The sequence below is a fragment of the Mauremys reevesii genome, linkage group 10 (assembly GCF_016161935.1).
Source record: "Mauremys reevesii isolate NIE-2019 linkage group 10, ASM1616193v1, whole genome shotgun sequence".
Lineage (NCBI taxonomy): Eukaryota > Metazoa > Chordata > Testudines > Geoemydidae > Mauremys > Mauremys reevesii.
This window is the reverse complement of record NC_052632.1, coordinates 51412359-51432120: the sequence shown is the minus strand read 5'-3', so window position 1 is coordinate 51432120 and position 19762 is coordinate 51412359. Positions and strand designations below refer to the sequence as shown.

The window sequence follows — 19762 nt, the reverse complement described above, 5'->3', positions numbered from 1 at the left end:
GATGTTAGCTTGCAATCTGTTACCTAGCAGAATAGAGTTGCTGAAAGGGAAGGCAATTTGGCGGGGTGGTTTGGAACAGAAAAAGGATAATGGGTCCTGCTCTGCTCCCTGAGAAACCTGCTCTCCAGTCCTCCACAAAATAATATCTGCTGCTGCAGGGGGGAGGAGAAAATGTTGAGATTGCAGCCATTGCACCCTCCTTGAGCACGCAGTGATCTCTGCAGCTTTGCTCTTGATGAGGATGGATACAGTTTCCCAGCCTGAAATGTCTACTTCCCTCCCTGTCCTGCACATTCCCTGACAAAGTCTCAGACACAAACAGCCCAAGGTGAGGAAGCAGTTTCAGTCCTGTGTGTTCAAATGGCAGGACATGCTAGGTACATCATGACCATGAGTCAGTCCTGGGGTGGGAAGCAGAGCATGTCCCCTATCTCCACAATGGCCTCTTGAAGCTACATCCCTCTGATTGTCCCTTGGGAAGTGGGGCACAGAGCAGCCACCAACAGAGCAAGCAGCTAGGATGTGAAACTCACCCATCCTTCAGCCGCTTTCCTGGGTTTCTCCATACAAGGGATGAGCTGGCTCCTTTTAATGTTACCCTGCTGAGCTACACTGTGCTGAGATTCACCTGATTCCAGAAGTCTCATGTAAGCCCTGAAAGATCCATTCTGAAACTGTGAAAGTAGAGCTATCGCTGTGGCACCAGGATGGGGATTAGACAGAACATGGGCCTAGTGCTGCCTCTTTGCATTGAGGCAAATCGCAGCCACTCTGAGTTAATTCCCTTGCTCCTTGAGGGTTGATTTCTCCCATAATGTTATTTGGCAGAGTTTATCTCTGCATGATCTTTAACACTGAATTGAATTAATGTTGCCTGGCTTTAAGACTTAACAAAATTCCCTTTGACAAAGTTTGTTTTTTTTATTGGGGTCCTTCATCCCTTTAACAATAGGGAACCCTGTTACTTTAGTGTAACACAGCGAAACAATGCTAAGAATTTGGTCCAATAGCAGGGCTTAGCTGGGAAGAGTATAAACTCCATCTCCAAGCTCAGTTCCTTAGGAAAACCAACAGCTCTTACTGTCCTCCTCCTGTGGATTCAAGACATCTCAAGGGAAGGGGGTAGGCAGGCAGGCTTGCATTAGCAGTCTGTGCTTAGCAAGCCTGGCCATGTGATTCCCAGATTACAGTTTGCATTTTTGTCAGTCCCTTGGCTTTTGAAACCACAGTTTGGGTTCACCCTGCTATAATTTGTTCCCTTCTGGAATGAAGGAATATTGGATATTTCACTGCCCTTGGGCATCACTGCCAGGCCTACTTTATAACCGCTTTCAATGCGCTTTTCCCCAATTACAGTCTGATTAAATATTCACCAGTGAGTAGCAGGTTTGAAATATCACGGAATGGGAAGAACATTTGAGATATGGCCCGACATGTTTCAGTTCCTAAATTTTCGTGCCAAACTGACCGCATTGCATTAGCCACTTTTAATTGAACAGTGAGAGCTGGAGAGAGAAGCTGCAATGTAGAAAAACATCCAGTCTGTGTACAAACCCAAGACCCCTTAAGGTGGCCTATGCTCTGATGTCACAGACAGGGGATTGAAGTGGCAGTAAAGCAGTTTTACGAAAGCAGCCTCCATCTCCTTGGGGTTAGTGGGTAAAGCTGATAAGTGCCAATGTCTGGGTCTAATTTTAACAGCTTTCACTCTTTCTGTTGTTTTTCCTTAGACCTCAGAGTCCTTCATCTAATAGAGCAAATGCTGACCAAGAGAGGGCCGATCTCCAGGACATGGCACTGTCCAGACCTCCGGCAACACTGGTCTCGACCACCAAAGGTCATTTCTAAGGAGCAAACCTTTAGGTTTCACATGTGTTTCAAGCTCCTTCGCCATAGCAGAGGGTGTTATTGGTTATCTTACTCCTGCCCCACATGTTCCTATTGTCCTGCTCCCATTACACTCCTCAATGCTGGGTCCTGGCCAGGGGGACAAGAGTCAGGAATTAGTTTGTGAAACATGTAGTGCTTCTTGCCCAATGTGAAGCAACAGTAGAATGTCATGGCCTTCCCTGTCTGCTCCATGTGAGTAGCTATTAGACGCTGTTGTACGGATATTGTCTCAAGGCCTAAAGAGTTAACGTGTTTATAAACTCTTTCACTCTCCAACATTAAACAATGATAGGAAGGTTCAGGTTATTTTAAACAGAGGCTTTGGTTTTACTTGGTTACTTGGCAAACACCCAAAAGCATTCATTCAAATTAAAAATGTATTGATTGATTAGAAAGAACAAGATATCAAAACAGGCATTTAGATTGGAACTTTGGTTGAATGATTATGCAAAACAATCTTAGTCAAAACCTTTAAATTCTTTCTTCTTTTGGAGGTAAAATATCAGTGTCTCTTATTTTGGAACAGCCTTTCTTTGGTGAAAATGAGGGTTTTTTTACTCTCAGTCCTGATGTGTCCAGGTCATTTACTTTTCCTGTTCTTAACTAGCAGACAGACCCATGGTGGAGGAGAGACAGAATAGAAAAGATGAGTGAGATATAGCTCCTGTTGGTGTTTTTGGAACACTGGACTGCTGGTTAGTTATGAGAGTATGGTTTTGGCTGGCAAGTCGACCACAACACCTGACGCTTGGATCCTGGTTTACGATGTGGTCAGTGACGTCATCTAATCAGAACATTTCTTCTTAGACAAGGCAGGCTTGGATGAATACAGCATAGTTGGCTTCAGGATTTGATTAAAAGCCAAGAGAGTGAGAGATAGGATAGAAGGAAAGAAAGGGGGAGGGGAGCAGAAAAACACAAGGGAAGGGGAAACAATGAAGGATCTTACGTGCTTGAAAACAAAGTTCCTTGAACAAGATTACGGCCAGCCGGCCTTCCTCTCAGGAAGAAAATCCTTTAGATGAGCCAAAATGAACTGAAGTGCTGGCATTTTTGGGGATGAGCTGGGATGCAAAGTGGGATGGGATATGAGAGGGAGAGCTGAACTGATCTGATCTGAACATGTCTTCTTTCAAAATCTCTTTTTAAAAAACCCAGAAAGGGGGAAAGTAGGCATCATAATTCATCCCCCTCATTATTTTATCCACCCATTAAGCCTAATATCTGTTACACCAATTTTGGGCTATTAACTTCTGGTTCCACATCTTCTATTTTTACAAAGCATAATTTAAACAGTCCTTGGATTATATCAACATGGACTTTTTGGTTTAGTCTAATCCAGCTTCTTTGTCTGGTTCTCTTGCACTTGTTACAACATTCAGGATTGTAAACAACTTGATCTATTTTTCATGGTTATAGTAACATCTTATGAACTTTCACATACTTTTTACATTTGAGCTCATAGGGATACACTTTGTAGGTCCAGTTGTCACAACAGGCCTCCTAGACCATGCCTGAGGGACTCTAAAACAGGAAACCCTTTATTCTTGGGGTCTACTTAGTGAAGGAACAGTTCTATGGGGGTTAATAGTGTCCTTGAATTGCATGTCTACCTAGCTACAGACCATCTGCCTGTCCTCTTCACAGCCTGGGGTATAATCACATAGGTAGTGCAGTTAAATGATTCAAACAACCCCACATGCATGTTCCTGGCCTTTCTAGGGCCAGGGACTAGGTGGCCAACCAGTCATCTGGAAAGATGCACAGGGAGCAGCTACTATTAACTGGCTCTGGCATTGCTCCTTTCCCTTCCCAGGTTCCCCTCTCCTCCTTGCAGGTGTAGGCTCCCAGTTTCTGTATTCCCCCTAAAGAGCTGAGAACTTGCTCCAGCAGCCCTATACAGGAGTGACAGCCAGCTAGGAAGTGTGAACAGAGAGAGCCCATCTTCCTGGGAAATCTGTGCTCAGGGGGAGAGTGTGTGAGGTAGATGAGCCATTGGCTCTGTGGCCTCCTCTAGTGGGGGTCAGGGACAGCAAATCTTTCTGCCCTCTCCAAAGGAGGAGTGGTTTTGAGATTGTGCTACCAGAGCACTGCTGACCTACCTCTGCTCCCTGGGACTAAGGGTAGCCCTGCAAGGAGGAACCGAGGGGTATAGGAACCCTCCAACCAGCAGTGAGAAGACAGTAAGGACAGGGGAGGAGGAGGATACTCTGGCATAGAAAAGAGGAAGAGGAAATTAATTTGCCAAAGAAAAGTGGATTGGAGGGGAGAATGGAAACAGGAGCCAGAAAGATGAGAGAGGAAGGGAAAGTGAGGGAGAGAATGAGAGAAAGGAAGTTAAAAGTCAAGAAAAGATGAGGCCTACCTTTTAAATGCATTCAATGTAAGTATGTATGTTAACGCTAGCATCTGAGCAAGTTCCTCTGGCAGACACCCCTCTGCTCTGTACGTTTGGGGGTGGGGATGATGGCAGGTGGTGGTTGTTGCTGATGGACTGAGCCAGATTTCCTGTTTCTCTATCTTTTTATGGCCACTGATGATTCACGTGCGATGTGGGCTGCTGAGCTGCCCCCCTGCTGTGGTTCCATCTGTGGTTGTTGGGCTCAGGAAGTTCCACCCAACCTTTGCTCTTCAAACGGATGGGTGGTGCATCATGCCTTTTGGAAGAGAAGCTAAAGATCTTCCGTGGGAGGGGACAGCATGCAGGAATATTGGAGAGAGGAGCCACTGTGCTCCCTCACTGAGCTTTCTGGAAGCCTGCCTTGGAATAAGCTAGTCACACCCTGTCAAGGGGTTATCCTCTCCAGCACATCTCTTGTGGCTCGGCCACTGGACTCCACACCTTCCCTCTGGTTCTTTCAATCCACTGCTAGCCTTAGGCTGGCTCAGGAACAGTGCTTTCCCCAGGAGCTGAACTTAGAGGGGGTGTTCGAATTTACAGGGGGTTGAGGGCTGAGGGGTGAGACTGTGAGGGCAAAGGTGGGCAGCTGTAAGTTTTTATACATTTTCATTGGCAAGGTGATTCGGTGCTACCTCTCGGCCCCACATTTTAACATCAGAAAATACCAATAAACCACCAGCATTTGAATTTCTGATGATTTATTGTTGTTTATAAATCATCATTTGAAATAATTAGGTTGGCTAACATCGCTGAAATGAACGCGCCAATATTGTCAGAACAAACACAGCTGTGTGAGGAAGCTCATCTTTGCTCAGACTTTTCAAACCTATTATGTTTTTTTAGGTACACGTATTTGATCATATATCTGCTTTTAAAGTGTGTAGTAATGTTTCCATTTCAATTCAGATTTCCAACCAACAACTAAATGGAATTGTTTTCCAATTAGAAATTTTTTAAAACATCTAGATCGAGTTGGAACATGACTAAATTGGCAACATTTCTGTAACTAGTTGACCACTGGGGGGAGGAGCGAGTTTGGGGTGGAGGGAAGGTAGAAAAATCCCTGCTCAGGAACATGCTCCCCCTTCGTAAGGTCTAATTTATTGCAGTTCTACAGCGGGTGACATACTTTGTTAGTTGCCCCAGGTTACCTTCTCTCAGGCCTAGCAGAGTCCTGGTCAGTTCTTTGTTCTCATTCAAAAGACACCCCAGCCCCCTTGCTGGAGCTGGGGTTGTGCTTCAAACAATCACTCCCCCTGTCCTCATAGCAGAAGCCCAGCCCTCCTTCTTGTAATTTAGCCAGCTGCAGAGCCTTCGCACCATTCATTCTTTTTCTTCTCTCTCCATATCCCCTTTAGATCCTTATATCAGACCTTTCAAACCCTTAAAGGGCCATTCCACATGGTGGGGTGGGCTGACCACTAGTACTACCACCTTTAAGGGGAAGACGACCCTGTCACATCCCCATACAGAATGGACAGTGCAGCTGCATTATAGCACCCATCAATTGCAGCTGCCAGTCACACTAACAGAGGAGACAAGGTGGGTGAGGTAATATATTTTATTGGTGAGAGAGACAAGCTTTCGAGCTACACAGATCACTTCTTCAGGTCCAACCTATATTGAACCATAGCAGATATGCTTGTTAATTTCAGTCCTATATTCGTTCCAAAATAGGGGTTATTTATGAAAAAGGGTACTGTTTTAACTAGACGTCGGCCAGAAGCTTATCTGGACTGCCCACTTCCCTGAAATTTGGCAGTTCAGATACAACAGGCCCAACAGTAGCTCCAAACTGGCTTTGATCCCACAAACTAACCCTCACTGAGACTTTGCAAAGTGCAAACCACCCCATTTCTTCCAGCTGTCTTTTCAAGCTTATTGTTTCTTTCTCTCTTGGTGTTGATTTGTTTTGGAACACTTAGATTCACAGTAAGGTTATTGGAAAACCAAAGGGACTCGCAATGGGATACAGAGCCTTCTGCTTCCAAGGTACCGGTGCAAATCTGGTGGACTCCAGTGGTGAACTAAAATACCAGCGGATGACTGTTCAAAGGCTAACAAATGCTGGGTCTCAGTCCAGCTCCTGGGGGAAAAATGTTCATGTCACAAAATCTAGAACCACAATTGCCATTTCTTGTTGCCAATCTCAGCAGAAAAGCCAGGCCGTAACTGGGATATGAAGACAAAACTACATTCTCACCCATGATTCCTCCATAGTCAGGGCACATTAGCAGGTCGGTATAGAGAAAACCTGTCTAGAGCTGACATGTTGTATGGGGCCTCCTCCTGGACTGTTACAGAGGCCAGGTTGTTTCATGATTACAGCAAAGGGCTAGGAGGACAGAGATCTGGGATTCTAATCCGAGGTGAACCACTGACTCACTCAAACTATGCCTCCGTAAACCCAGCTGTACAGCAAATGGAGAAGGAATTCACAGATCACCAGATAGATCTGAGCCAAACTTTCTAGAATAATTGTTTTTTAAAGAAGATCTTTGATGGTGTGAATCCTGCCCTCCTGGCTTGGCCTGTAGTGACAGCTATATGTAGGTGTGATGGGCCAAATAAGGATTAATGTTGACTGCAGAATGTAGTGTCACCATCTGGGCGGGGCTGGAAATTGGGGCTGGCCACTTTCATGAGGCTTCCTGCAGAGATGGAACAGCTTCCACAAAAATAACCTGATGCCCTTCTCATCTTTACTTTGATCCAGGGGATGTCATTTTGGTCGTGTCACCTGCTGTGCCTCCTCATGCATATGGGGATGTGATTTCAACCTGTACTCAGAGAGGCTTTACTCTGCAGGGAATCAAGCAGCTGCGACTTTCTCCCAAGCGAGCCATCATGCTCAGCATGACAACAAGTCAGGTATGGGACAGAGGGTCACTAGACTAATGCTTTCCCAGATCCTGAATGGCATATCCATTAGTGCTCCTGCTAAAACCTACAATGTAGCTGCAATGGGCTAGGCTGATTCCAACCTCAATGGTTTTGATTTTGACATGACTGTCCAATGTCTTGCAGGCTGGGCTCTCAGGATATTGAAAGCACCTCAAAATATCTGTGTGGCTGGTGCAATATGATTATGTCATGATGTTTACATGTTGTGTCATGATGCTGCCACATGGTGAGATAAGGTCAGAATATCATGATGGAAATGTTACAGTCAGCTCATTTTCATCTAGGGTGACCATATGTTCCGATTTTATAGGGAGAGTCCTGATATTAGGGACTGTCTTATATAGGCCCCTTTTACCCCACCCCCCACCCCCATCTCGATTTTTCACACTTGCTGTCTGGTCACCCTATTTTCATCCCAGATGACAACGTTTTTAAAGCCACACTCCTGCAGGCCTCAGGTTAACAATGAAAGACTCATAATGAAGAAGCAGTGTTACTTTATGTGCCTGTTGCAACAGCTGGTCCCAATGTGAAATGATTGCATTGGTAATCCCAGTTTAGAACTGGGTCTACTCTTACATTAATAATAGCATCTCCTCCAAAAAGGGGACAAATATTCTAACATGTTGTCCTGGCACTATTTGAATCCCAGAGATGGTCAGCAATGCTGACTTTCTCAGCAGAGTGGTCAAATCAGCCACAGGTGAATCCACCTCTGTGAGGTGGACCAGGCTGGTGGAACAGAGACATGTGCTGTGCCATTTTATTTGTCCACACAAAGCCAAATGGGCCTCGGATTAGCTTGCACTCGCTAAGGGAAGTCATGTTTTTTATAGCGACGAGCATGCTTCACCCTTGCTTCACTCTTGGGTGAATTTTGCTTTGTGGTTTTCTCATGCTTGTTACCCTTTTGCCAGCCAGCCTGCACCCAGGCTTCCCCATCTTCTGACATCATCTTCTTTTGCTATGAGCGGCACCTCCAGTTGCTTTCAGAGCTGAGTTTCCTTTGTGCTGGAAAATCCCATTAAAGCCCCATCCTTCCTGGCAGCGAAGAATACTAATGGCCAGATTGTACCATTGTGAAAGTCAAATATGAATTTTGCTGTTGATTTCAATGGGAGCTGGATCGGGCCCTAACTGTAAAAATCACTGTAAGATGATTTTTAATCAATTAATGTGTCATCGGGAGATACTCCTCATTTGCCATATGTGACTGCATAACTTCATAGTTCTTCTTCTGGTGCTTGTTCATGTCCATTCCAATCATGCAGCCAGAAAACTTTTCCCTTAGCAGCATCCGTCGGGTTGGCCTGGGCACCCCCTGGAGGCACTCAATATAGAGCCTTGCTGACCCACCACCCCCTCAGTTCCTTCTTGCCATCAGTGACAGCTAGCTGGAACAACCTGTTGCTCTTGCTTTGAAAGCGCGTTTGGGCAGTGTCCACTCTTAGTGTTTATAGTTAGTTCTCAGTAGTTACTAGTGTTAGTTTAGTATTAGTAGTTAGGTCATAAGTTTCCTTTTGGGGTTCCCCCCCAACCAACACTCCCCCGGCACCGGGGTATGCCCCGGTCCCTAGGGTTCAAACTCTGCGAGGACCGTAGAAAATTTATGCCTAAGAGCGACCTGCACTCTTCCTGTCTGTGATGTCTCAGGGAGAGCCACCAGAAGGAGAGGAGCAGAATTTGCAAAGGGTTTTCCTCTAGGACCTTAAAAGACCAGGAGCAAAGACTCAAGATCCTTCTCATGGAGACAGCACTCCAGCCACAATGTGACCTGGGGTTGGCAGAACCCATGCCCATCATCTCCTCATCAGTGTGCAGTGCTCCGGCACCAATGATGCGAGAGCCGGTACCAAGAAAGGACCACAAGGAGTCACGGCACTGCCACAGCTCCGCCCATAGACAATCTTCTGTGAGGCACTGGTCTCAGTCCCTGGTGCCCCAGAAAAAGAAAAGGCCAGAGAGAGGTTGCTTTCCCCCTTCCAAGCCCAAGGAGCCTGTGGCAGGGAGGCCCAAACCAGGCCATGTCACCTCGGCCCCTCTGCCTCCCAGGGTCTCGTTGACCCCTGCCCCCTCTGGGGTCCAGTTGAGTCCAACCCTCACCGCTCTCGGGACCAACATGGCGGAGAGCTCCAGCTCCCCTCTACAGGGACCCCTCTCATGAGCAACTCCTTATACAGGAGGTGCACTCACTCCTTTCGCTACAGGCAGTGGAAGAGATTCCTCAGGAGCAAAAGAGCAAGGGTTTTTATTCCTGGTATTTCCTAATACCAAAAGCCAAAGACGGGCTCAGACCCATCCTAGACCTGTGAGAACTCAATAAGTTTGTGAAGAAGCTCAAGTTCCTCATGGTCTCTTCGGCCTCCATCGTCCCTTCATTAGATCCAGGAGACTAATATGCCACCCTCGACTTGAAGGACGCATAATTTCACATAGCAATAACTCTGCCCCACAGAAAATACCTCAGGTTTGTGGTGAAAAACAACCACTGTCAGTTCACAGTCCTCCCGTTCGGCCTGTCAGTCGCACCTTGAGTGTTCACCAAGTGCATGGCAGTCGTGGCCATGTTCGTGCGCAAGCGACAGGTACAGGTGTTCCAGTATCTCGACAACTGGCTGATCAAGGGCTGCTCCAGTTCTCAAATGGAGGCACAAGTTGACTTCATAAGAATGATGTTTGATGAACTGGGCCTGTTTCTGAACAAGGGGAAATCAACTTTGTCCCCTGTTCAGAGGATAAAGTTTATAGGGGCAGTACTGGACTCAACACAAGCCAGGGCATACCTGCCGGAAGCAAGGTTTCGGTCCCTCAGTGACATCATATGAAGTCTCAGGCAGTTCCCCACCACTACAGCAAGGAATTTCCTGAAACTCCTGGGACACATATATCTACGTAGCACAGTATGCCAGACTCAGACTTCAGCCTTTTTAGTCGTGGCTGAGGGTGCAGTCCACACCATCCTCCAGATCATTAATGAAGATATTGAACAAAAACGGCACCAGGACCAACCTTGGGGCACTCCACTTGATACCGGCTGCCAACTAGACATGGAGCCATTGATCACTACCCGTTGAGCCCGACGATCTAGCCAGCTTTCTATCCACCTTATAGTCCATTCATCCAGCCCATACTTCTTTAACTTGCCGGCAAGAATACTTTGGGAGATCATATCAAAGGCTTTGCTAAAGTCAAGGAATAACACATCCACTGCTTTCCCCTCATCCACAGAGCCAGTTATCTCGTCATAGAAGGCAATTAGGTTAGTCAGGCATGACTTGCCTTTGGTGAATCCATGCTGACTGTTCCTGATCACCTTCCTCTGCTCTAAGTGCTTCAGAATTGATTCCTTGAGGACCTGATCCATGATTTTTCCAGGACTGAGGTGAGGCTGACTGGCCTATAGTTCCCCAGATCCTCCTTCTTCCCTTTTTTAAAGATGGGCACTACATTAGCCTTTTTCCAGTCATCTCTTCCCCCACCCCGATCACCATGAGTTTTCAAAGATAATAGCCAATGGCTCTGCAATCACATCCACCAACTCCTTTAGCACCCTCGGATGCAGAGCATCCAGCCCCATGGACTTGTGCTCATCCAGCTTTTCTAAATAGGCCTGAACCACTTCTTTCTCCACAGAGGGCTGGTCACCTCCTCCCCATGCTGTGTTGCCCAGTACAGTAGTCTGGGAGCTGACTTTGTTCATGAAGACAGAGGCAAAAAAAGCATTGAATACATGAGCTTTTTCCAAATCCTCTGTCACTAGGTTGCCTCCCTCATTCAGTAAGGGGACCACACTTTCCTTGACTTTCTTCTTGTTGCTAACGTACCTGAAGAAATCCTTCTTGTTACTCTTAACATCTCTTGCTAGCTGCAACTCCAAGTGTGATTTGGCCTTCCTGATTTCACTCTTGCATGCCTGAGCAATATTTTTATACTCCTCACTGGTCATTTGTCTACTCTTCCACTTCTTTTAAGCTTCTTTTTTGTGTTTAAGATCAGCAAGGATTTCACTGTTAAGCCAACCTGGTCGCCTGCCATATTTACTATTCTTTCTACACATCGGGATGGTTTGTTCCTGCAACCTCAATAAGGATTCTTTAAAATACAGCCAGCTCTCCTGGACTTCTTTCCCCCTCATGTTATTCTCCCAGGGGATCCTGCCCATCAGCTCCCTGAGGGAGTCAAAGTCTGCTTTTCTGAAGTCCAGGGTCCGTATTCTGCTGCTCTCCCTTTTTCCCTGTGTCAGGATCCTGAACTCGACCATCTCATGGTCACTGCCTCCCAGGTTCCCATCCACTTTTGCTTCCCCTACTAATTCTTCCCTGTTTGTGAGCATCAGGTCAAGAAGAGCTCTGCCTCTAGTTGGTTCCTTGCACCAGGAAATTGTCCCCTACACTTTCCAAAAACTGAGATGTGTTGTTAATGTCCATTCCAGTACCCATCCTACTACCCATCTGTCGGAGTAGTCGGCAAGAAGGAACTGAGAGGGTGGTGGGTGGGCATGGCTCTATATTGAGCATCATGAAGATGTGGTTCCAGGGGATGCCCAGGCCAACCCAATGGATGCTGCTAGGGGAAAAGTTTTCCAACTGCCATGCACACACACACGCACACACCTGATTGGAATGGACATGAACAACACAGTTGAATGAGTATGCATTTGGCATTGTCAAATCTCTGTGGGGAAGCAGAAAAGTAAGAGAAAAAGGAGGATCTGGGAGTAGATGTCTTTAGACCATTTAAGGATTGAGCGAAAGAAAACCCTAACCCTAACAACACGAGAGTTGTAGGAGATGTTGTTCTCACCTTGCTTTTAGTTGATAAGGATGGAATGCTGACTTAAGCAGAAACCTTGAGATAAGGTAGCATCTGGAGGGAATTTGTATAAACAAAGGATAACCATTAGCCACTGATGTATGTAACGGGAAAGTATAAATACTTGTCTTATATTGCTTGTAGGGGGAAGATCTGCCTAAGGTCAGCGGACCCCCTGTCTGACTACAGTCTTCCCTTGCAATTGCTCTTAATAAACTGTCTCTGACTTGTTGCTAACAAATGCAGAGTGAGGACTTGTTTTCTTCCACATCTCAATCCAAGGAAACCGAGATAATAATTAAAACAGGGCTTCCAATCAAACCAAGATAGACAAGAATGAGCCCAGGTCTGCACTCCTCACATCAGCACAACAGCCAGTGAAGTGAATGAGACTTTTCCTTGCATAGGGAGACAGCCCCTTGTAAATCATGTGTTGCACAGGGTGGGGGGGCTGAGACTGCAGAGTGGGGCATTTCCTGGTTCACCTAGAAAACTCTGCACAAGGTGCTTGTTTACCACCTGATTTTCTTCAGATCTGAAGAAGAACCATCTTCCTTCTTCATAACACTTTACCAAATAAAAAAATAACACTATGTCCAAAATGCTTGTGAAGTAACGCTCCTAAATCCACATGGCAGCACTGAAATACAAATGGCCTGACTTCATGGGATCTGTGGATGCTCATCTTCCCTGCAAATCAAATCACTTTTAAATAGGTACCTAAATATGGACTTAGGAGTCTAGCTTTAGGTTCCTAGGTTTGAAAGTGTTGGCCTATGTAATTGCAGATGGCTGTATTTTGCCCTAACAAGACTTCAAGTCCCCCTGATAGGAGATCCTCAAGAGAAGAACTTCCTGCTGAGCCACGCTTGCACTGTCTGATTTTACTGCTGAGAAAGGAGAATGCTGGCCATCATGTTCCTGCATTTGTGAAAGGTAATGCCAGTCTTTCCCAGGTCCTTCAGTGAAGAGTGTTGGTATTTGGGTATGCACCACTCAGACCGGAAAGCTTCATTTAACAGCACCATGTTGCAGTCAAACCCTTTCAAAATATCCGGGCCTGACCTTAGCTTTCACTAAGTACCATGCATCACCAGGCTCGTATATGAATCAGCCACCACCATTAGATCCACATTCTGTGCAGCAGGTAATCAAGCTATGCAGTAATTTAGTCTTTAGCCTTCAGTCTTTAGACACCTCATTGCCCAGGTAATCATGGTGGCCAAAAGTATCCATCTGTGACTGTGCCAGAAGACAGTTACTCCTCCTTGTGATCCACCTATTTGTGACACCCAGGCTTGTTTATTTCAACTTACTCTATACCTAGGAATTCATATTTTAAGGACAGGAGAGACTATAAAATCATCTTGTCTGTATAACTCAGGGCAGAAGATTTCACCCAGTTTTTACGCCTCATAACTGGTGTTTGATTAAAGCATCTCTTCCAGGAAGGCATCCAGTCTTTAGCTGAAGACTGCAAGAGTTGGAGAATCCACCACTTCCCTTGTCTGTTTATTCTAGTGGTTAATCATCTCACTGTTAAAAATGTGTACCTTGTTTCTAATTTGAATTTGTCTGGCTTTAACTTCCAGCCATTGGCTCTTGTTACAGCCTTCTGCACTAAGTTTCAGAGCCCGTTAGTACATGGTATTTTCTTCCCTTGAAGGTACTGATACAGTGTAACCAAGTCACCTCTCAGTTTTCTTTTTGATAAGCTAAACAGATTGTGCTTCTTACGTCTTTCACTGCAAGGTTTCTTTTGCAACCCTTGACTCAGTTCTGTGGCTCTTCTCTGCACCCACTCCAATTTTCCAACATCTTTTCTAAAATACTGTATGCAGTATTCCTCTATTGACCTCACCAATGCCACATACAGAGGGAAAATAACTTCCATACTCCTACTCAACTGTCTATATGTCCAAGGATGACATTGGCCATTTTTGCCGCTGTGTCGCACTGCAAGCTCATGTTCAGCTGTTTCTCCACTTTGCCCCCTAAATCCATTTGACTCATGCTTTCGTGCTCGGTACTCTAGGTTCTCTGTCTTCATATGAAGCAGTTGTGAATTCATGAAGCCAAATGCCCTAAAAAGCTCCAACTGCTGCAAACGCAGGAGCCCTTCTGTTTAGCAACACAGATTGAGCACAGGTGAACATACTGCTCTGGCTCTCTGCAGTGGCACACAGAGTCCAGTTCAGAGTCTCTATCCTGATATTTAAAGGCCTCCAAGGGATTGGCCTTACCTCCATGAGAGAGACCCCTCCCCCTGTGACCAGGTTGTTCCACATCTATCTAGCTGTGGAACAATTAAACTTTTGACAAATTGGGAGAATAGGAGCTAGAACTTGCACTCGATCTAGGCCTGGACAACAGCTCTTGTTCCTGCAAGGGGTGAGGCTGAGGAACTAAATGCAAAACTTGTCTCTTTGACTTGGCTTTCCTTCAGCAAGGTCTTCGCACAGGTGCACGTCCCCACTCGTCACACACATGTCCACCTGCAAAAACCAATGCCCGGTGCTCCTTCTATAGGCTGAGAAGAAAGAGGGAGATTGTTATTGTTTTTCTAGTTTTAAATCCTTGGGAGGGGATCAGTTACTCTGCTGACAGTGGAATGAACTCCTCCCCGAACTAAGGACCATCGCAGATCTTCTGCTCCAAGTGCATTTCTTTGACTTTGCCTTCTCCAATATAACCACAGAGCAACATGTATCTGCTGTAAAAAAAAATCCAAACCCAGTTCTCCTGACTCAGCCCAGGCTTCTTCCCCTGGGGAGAGGCTGAGGAGACATGATAGATATTAGTCGTATTGCTTAATGCATGGCTGAAGGTGCTCAGGTAGTATGGTGATGAGCGTGGTATAAGAACTTACATAGAATAGAATAGTGATGGGGCCATATAGAAAGACAGAAGGGATGTATGCCCCATGACCAAAGAGCAGAAGAAAATCCTTGGCCAATTCTTCTAGCTACTGCCTGTCGGGGAAGATTGACTACAGAGAACCTCTCCCATCACTGTAGTGAGTGTCTATGCTGAAGCGTACAGCAGTGCACCGGTGCCACTATGGTGGTTTAAGTGCAGACATAGCCTAACTCTAGGCACCTATTTTAAAAAAATCATGTCTCTTAGCACATAGGTATTTCTTTGTGTACGTATGCAGTGGTAGGCATATGCTTTGGGCCAGATCCTCAGCTGATGTCAATCAGTATAGCTCCATTGCCTTCATTGCGGACATGCTGATTTATACTAGCTGAGGAGCTGGCACTTTGTTTTTGAGTGGTCAGGCTATCAGGACTGGCTCTTTGTCCAGTCCACAGCAAGTTCTTTACTTGTCTCTGTCCTTATTAGCTTTTCAATTTCTTTTCAGACAGGGACCCTGGAAGCCAGTTAATTGAGCTTCCAAGTGGCAAATAATAACTTCTCTCTGTGCCCTTCTCTAGCATTATCCACCCAAGGATCTCAACGTATTTTACAAACACAAATTAAACCTCAGGGAAAGCATTACTATCCCTATTTAACAAATGGGGAAACTGAGGCAGAGAGCAGCTAACTGTCTTGGGCACAATCATACAATAAATCTGGAAATAGAACCCAGTTCTCCTGACTCAGTCCTGTGTTTCAATCACATCATCCATTCTTCACTGCTCCTTTAGTCCACTATAGTGATCATCTAGTTATCCAACCCACACTTGGGCAGAACTCCCTTTTAGCTGCAGGATTGGACCCTGTACGTATATTCTTTGGGGTTTGGGTGCTTTACAGTGTCCTCTCACTAACTATCCCAGTTTGAGAATTATTCTTCTTCCTATCCTTAGTGCTTTGCTTTTCTATAGTGCACAATACAATGCTTGAAAATGGAAAATCATAAATCACAAATGTTACAACGGGAAAGACATTTAGAGGTTCGGAATGATTTGATAATGCAGAAGGTTCTTTCCCTTTTCTCCAGTGAGTATCACACACACTCCCTGAAAACATGCCCAGGCATGACTGATTAATCATGGCAGACTAATTACAGCATTGAATTGTTTTCTGTCTAAATTCCTTAGAAAAGTTACTCATTGAAGAAATGTGGTTCCTGGTCTTTCTAAGGGAATTTGAGCAAATAGTTCTCTTTGAGAAGGTCACTGAGAATATGTACAGTGTTTACAGTGCTTTAATATATCAAAGCAGAAACTGGCAAAAGGAAAACTTTGGCAAGGTAAAAGATTGCCACTCAAAAATTCATAGATTCTAAGTTCAGAAGGGACCATTTTGATCATAGAATCATAGAAGATTAGGATTGGAAGAGACCTCAGGAGGTCATCTAGTCCAACCCCCTGCTCAAAGCAGGACCAACCCCAACTAAATCATCCTGCCAGGGTTTTGTCAAGCTGGGCCTTAAAAACCTCTAAGGATGGAGATTCCACCACCTCCTTAGGTAACTCATTCCAGTGCTTCACCACTCTCCTAGTGAAATAGTTTTTCCTAATATCCAACCTAGGCCTTCCCCACTGCAACTTGAGACCATTACTCCTTGTTCTGTCATCTGCCACCACTGAGAACAGCTGAGCTCCATCCTCTTTGGAATCCTCCTTTAGGTAGTTGAAGGCTGCTATCAAGGCTGATTTTCTCGTCTGACTTCCTGCATAACCCAGGCCAGAGAACTTCTCTGAAACAATTCCTGTTTGAACTAGAGCAGATCTTTTAGAAAAACATCCAGACTTGATCACAATGGATCCTTTTCATCCTTAGACCAACTTTGCAAACATCTCTTCCCTGCTGTCACAACTGAGGCTTGGAGGATCAGGCCTATGGCAGGGCTGGTGTCTGACTCCGAGAGCCTGGGTCGAGGGTCAGATGCCAAAGCCGGGGTCAAAAACCCATTTCAGAATCTAAATACCAAAGCCAGGAGTCCAAGTAGGAGGCAGAATTCAAGTACCGAAGCCAGGGGTTGGGATTGGACTTGGTGTTCAAGGGCAGAAGCCCGGGGTCCGAGTCAGGGTCAGAGTCTGGAAGTGAGACAAGAGGTAGGTCCAAAACTACAGCTGGCTGGGCTGAGTCCACCTAGTTGCACGTTACTTCCTGGAACTTGTTGGGCTTAAATAGGGTTCCTGGACCAATCAGGGGCCACGAGGGAAGCTGTCAGTCTGGCCTTCTGAGGCGGTGCTTCCTGTGGTGTTTGTCTCCACAGGGTCTATCACAGCTGCCAGGTAGCTGTGTAGAGGTGTCAACCTCCTTGTGGGCCTATCTTCCATCTTCCACAGAACCTAACGCCTGCTACTCTTCTCAGCTTCTAAGTTGACCTGGACCGGTGGCTTATTCCTGAGCCATCTGTGGAAAAGCTGACAGTTTTATCAAATAAACTTTCATTTGGCCACCAGGAAATGCCAAGCTGGCTACAAGGACCCCACGAAGAAGTCCAGTGTTGCTAAGGAATAATCCTTTCCTTCTCCAATACTATTCCCCTTTCCAAGGCATGCCAACTAGAGTCCTACTCCTAGAACCCATCCATGTCTGATGATATATCCTAGTTAGTTTAAGACAGCAAATGACAGTCAGGGCTGAAACAGAACCCAGAGACTCAGCCGTTCTCTTTGGAGTGGTTTTTTTTCATAATGTGGGCTTGGTGTCGATTGAAAATGCTAGGATGTTGGCCACAATGCTAAGAGTCTTTCTAAGAAAAGTAATGGCCAAGCCAGCCTTTTCCAGCAGCTACTTAATCCTGCTGTAAATGAATGTGGCTTACCATGCTGGCAAGGCTGCAAGACTATGTGTTTTATATTCCTTGGGTGAACTCGCCATGACCCATATTAATATCTCCATAATAGGAGCTTGGAAATACAACCCAAGGATAGATGGCAGGATGGTGCGCATTCCCACTGAGTCTTGCTCTGACAGAATGCACAGTAAATAGCTGTGTGCGATGTTTCGTATACAATCTATTGTTCTCTTCCTAGGGCTGATGAATGAACTGGCAGAACGAGGCCTCCTTGGGGAGGTACGAAGCAACTTGCCTCCCAGTGCTGAACTGGAACCTGCATTGTGTATTCACGTGGCTCCCTATACTGACAGCTTGTTGCAGACACTGGGTATGTCAGAGTGATGGAAAATCTAAGATTCTGCTGATTACAGAGCAAGATCCTGAGGTCTGCCTATTATAGGGTCAGACCCCAGGATTTGCTTATTATAGGGCCAGATCCTGGAGTCTTTTCTGGGAATTTTCCTGAACAAGAACCTCAGGATTTTTTCGTTGTCAATAATAACATATTTAGCACTGTACTCTGAGACCTTTTCCTAATGCTGATTAGTGACTCCAATGGGACAACTAGTGGAGTAAGGTGTTACCCTTACTTTTACCTGGGTATCAGAAATTAGGCCATATACATTGGCTTTAGGGAGTCAAAAAGCTCTCCTTGTTAAAAAATAGGTGTGTGTTATCAATCAGAATTTATACTGTAAAATCTTAAGTAGCATAAAGGAGAGAAAGAAACGGACATTTTTCCCGGGGATTTCATTTCTAAACAGCATTAGGCTAGTGAGGATAATAGATTTGGTATGAAAGTGAAGGGTATGGTGATCAAAATCAAATCTTAAGCCAGATCCTGGAATCTTTGCTTGGTCCTTCCAATTGAACTTAGTGAGTGTTTTGCCGGAGTACAAGGGTTTCAGGACTGACCCACTGTGCACTCAGGAGAATTCTGAAGGGAGATTCTGAGTCCAATTTGCAGACATGAAGGGCCAGATCCTCAAAGGTAGTTAGACTCCTGTCTCCCATTGAACTCAAAGGCTTTGAGATCTGGGCTGAAATCCCTATTTGTGCAATTGGCCTCTTGGTGCCAGCAGGAGCTGATAAACCAACACTGGTCCTAATTGTTTAACAATTGGGTTTAAGAACTGAATAGTGATAGGAGTGGAATGCGGCAAAGTTCCTTTCAAGGGATTTCCGACTGTCATCCATGTCCTGGTCATGCCTAGCTGAAGCATGGGAAACGTGTTCCGTGCTGCAGAGCTACCGAGTAATCAGAAGTCAGTTTACTGCAGCCTGTATCATTGCTCTGAATTGAGTTTTGTCTCCCTTGTGATCTGATGAACCAGCTAATTTCTGTTCATAGTTAAAATAAATATATAGACACTGATATTTTTAGAAGAGAAAAGACACTGACCCAACCAAATATAAATATCTAGACATCAGTTAAAAACACAATCCAGACTTTCTAGCTCTGATGATTTTAGGGCTGGAGAATGATTCACAGTTGGAAACAAAACCTGCTCATGTTTTGCAGATAAGCCCTCACTTTAGACCAGTTTGAGACTCAGTCACCAGACACTTGTCTACGTCCTACTTTTGTATCTGGGAGGAAGCTACTCTTAGAACCCATGCTCTGTTATTCTCCAGAGGATGAGTCAGTCCCTCCACATTAAGAGAAGGGAGAAGTTTGTTACCCTGGATAACTAGGTTTGTTGTTTTGATCTTCTCCCTGAGCAGGAGGCAATCTCAGTGCAGTGCCAGACTCATGTAATGTTCCTCTGGATCTTTTATGCCACCGAACCTACGCCTTGGATCCTGAAATGGAACAAGTTGTCATCCTGACACTGATTGGAAAGGAAGCCATGAAGAGTGCTGGCCATCTTCTTTGCCAAATCCTTCACCCTGGCTTCCAGAAGCAAGCTCAAAACCCAGGTGACTCCTGCTTTTGGGGAAGGTTTGTAGGCCTTAGCCAGCTAAATTATATCCAGCTATTCTTAACTCAGTAGGTTCATTTAGGAAAAGTGGTG

The 19762-nt window shown here is 45.4% G+C and overlaps 1 protein-coding gene across 12 annotated transcripts in view; it reads left to right on the top strand.

Moving 5' to 3' along the window:
• DNAAF8 (dynein axonemal assembly factor 8) overlaps positions 1-19762 on the top strand; it is a 150203-nt gene that overhangs the window by 88258 nt on the left and 42183 nt on the right. For 11 of the 12 annotated variants that reach the window (XM_039492529.1, XM_039492528.1, XM_039492531.1 and 8 more), the window contains 5 exons: positions 1731-1837; positions 7008-7162; positions 12796-12943; positions 17944-18075; positions 19473-19667. In XM_039492529.1, coding sequence (XP_039348463.1) covers positions 1731-1837; positions 7008-7162; positions 12796-12943; positions 17944-18075; positions 19473-19667 — 737 coding nt within the window. The remainder of the gene's footprint in view (positions 1-1730; positions 1838-7007; positions 7163-12795; positions 12944-17943; positions 18076-19472; positions 19668-19762) is intronic. The other variant, XM_039492534.1, reaches the window with a different exon arrangement.